At 44.4% G+C, this 2500-nt stretch overlaps 1 protein-coding gene across 4 annotated transcripts in view; it reads left to right on the top strand.

Moving 5' to 3' along the window:
• Positions 1-2500, top strand: part of dgkh (diacylglycerol kinase, eta) — a 74556-nt gene that overhangs the window by 50515 nt on the left and 21541 nt on the right. For all 4 annotated transcript variants that reach the window (XM_083776336.1, XM_083776335.1, XM_083776337.1 and 1 more), the window contains 4 exons: positions 626-788; positions 973-1081; positions 1506-1727; positions 2439-2500. The exon at positions 2439-2500 is cut by the window's right edge and continues 30 nt beyond it. In XM_083776336.1, the coding sequence (XP_083632462.1) occupies positions 626-788; positions 973-1081; positions 1506-1727; positions 2439-2500 (556 nt within the window). The remainder of the gene's footprint in view (positions 1-625; positions 789-972; positions 1082-1505; positions 1728-2438) is intronic.

Raw genomic sequence — 2500 nt, 5'->3', positions numbered from 1 at the left:
TTACTGCACAGACTGTGCCCTTCACAACAATACACAGCAAGAAAACAGAATAACACAATAGCAAGGAAACACAGTAAAGCATAATAAAATGTGCCAACTCACATGGCTGAAACAAGTACCATGCGACAGGACACCGCTATAAATGTGCAGAAAATCCATTAATACAACATAGGGTTTTAAGTTTTAAAACCACAGGGCAGAGCAAGGTGAATATCGCGGTTACAGTGATACCACGTATTATGCTGAGCACCTGTTGTGTGCATCAGATCTCCATGTCTGTCTGAGTGTGTCTACTGTGTATTAGTGTTGTGTCCATCACTAATCAAAATGTGCCACGTCATAGAGTGGCCTCCAAGTACTGTGAATCGGTACTAAACCAAGTACAGGTACACTGGAAAACGGCCCGGGTACAACACATATTGCATAACATGTGACAATAAAGATGATTTGACAGGGTATGCATTCCCAATGGATATATCGGCCTAGTAAATATTAATAATCCGTCAATGAATGCACAAAATCTCTTTCCATCTATTTATCTGTCCTCTGCCCTCAACAGGCATTGTTTCCTGTGGGCGTCACGATATATTTAATCATTTGTTTATTTCTGTCATTACTAACTCAGGCTTCTGGAAGGCTACCTGTCCCCCATCGTGTGCCAGTCCCCTGTTGGTCTTTGTCAACTCTAAGAGCGGAGACAACCAGGGGGTGAAGTTCCTCCGCCGCTTCAAACAGCTCCTCAACCCTGCACAGGTGTTTGACCTGGTTAACGGCGGGCCGCACCTAGGGTAAAGGAACATAATAGTAATACACATGTTGTACACACACCAACACACAGTTATGCACACATGGACATGTTCTTACTGTCTTATGGGTATTTCTGCTATGTATTAGGGTCAATTTATTTATTTTACTTTTGATGAATCATCCTAAATCCAAAATAATTAAGTGTGTCTGGTGTGTCTCTGGCAGCCTGCGCCTGTTTCAGAAGTTCGACAACTTCCGGATCCTGGTGTGCGGAGGGGACGGCAGCGTGGGCTGGGTGCTCTCAGAGATAGACAAACTCAACCTCCATAAGCAGGTACCAATACTGTACAAAATAAATACAGTGCTCTTGCACACGCACATGCACATTCTAATACATTATTTGGTACGACACTGTCGTTGTACGACAAAGTAGGCCATTCATTTTCCAAAATAAATATCGACAGCAACGATACGTATGTCAGATATACTTAACCCATTTTGGGCCGGGAACCCCTTTTGATGTTAGCATTATGCTATGCTTTAGCTATTGAAAAATAGCAGACCTACAAGCTCATAGCGCGCCACCGAGTGGCGTGCTACGAGCTTGTAGGTCTGCTATTTGTTTTAAATCGAAGAACGACTGACACAGAAACATAGCTTTTTTTTTTTTGCACAAACACCCATTCCGAACGCACCAGCCATTCAGTACCTCAGGCCTAATTAACCTAACTCTGTGTCTCTGTGTGTGGTATCGTCAGTGCCAGCTGGGCGTTCTGCCCCTGGGCACGGGCAACGACCTGGCGCGGGTGCTGGGCTGGGGCCCCTCCTGCGACGACGACACGCAGCTGCCCCAGATCCTGGAGAAGCTGGAGCGGGCCAGCACCAAGATGCTGGACCGCTGGAGCATCATGACCTACGAGATCAAGATCCCGTCCAAGCACAGCTGCCCCACCACGCCCGAGGGGGTCGACGACTGCCAGGTAATTAGTGTTAATTAGGTAATTAGCCGGTGGCTCGCGTGTCAAGGACCCACCCCCAGAAAAACTGAAAAGTATGTGCCAGGGACCACCCAAAAGAGAAGATTTGTGTAAAGAAATATGTTCAAGATTTTGTCAATTGACATATTTTTGACAGCCGACGTCCAAGCTGATCTCTCCAAGCTCACCTCACATCACTTTGTGATGCACTGTGAGCTTGTAGATCGGCTATTTTTGAAAGTATAGAATATTGGTTAAAGTGGTTAAAATGATTGTGATGCTATATTATTAGCTAATTTATGGTCCCTGAACCCCACTTCGACAGCTGTTCATAATGTATTACATTTAGCACCGTAGTGCTAGGATCAGGTCAAACTATGAAAAATATAACACCTGTGTAAACTAAGTGGTGCAACTATACTTTTATTGTGATAGTTGCTGTACTGTACTGTACTGTACTGTACTGTACTGTACTGTACTGTACTGTACTGTACTGTACTGTACTGTACTGTACTGTACTGTACTGTACTGTCTGTACTGTACTGTACTGTACTGTACTGTACTGTAAATGGTACATTGGGCGGTGTGCACCACTCAAAATGTTATGTTTTTGGGGGTTCTTTCCTCTTGGTTCAGTACTCACAGACGGACACACCCACATCGGGAGCATTCACTTCTGTGTGTTTTTGTTGTGTTTTCTTTTTTTTGCTACAGTTTCACATATCGACCTATGAAATCTCAGTAGCTACCCATCTTACCAAGATCCTCAACTCTGA

This window comes from Protomyctophum parallelum, assembly GCF_964188405.1.
Source record: "Protomyctophum parallelum genome assembly, chromosome: 11".
NCBI lineage: Eukaryota > Metazoa > Chordata > Actinopteri > Myctophiformes > Myctophidae > Protomyctophum > Protomyctophum parallelum.
This window is presented reverse-complemented; position numbering and strand designations above follow the sequence as displayed.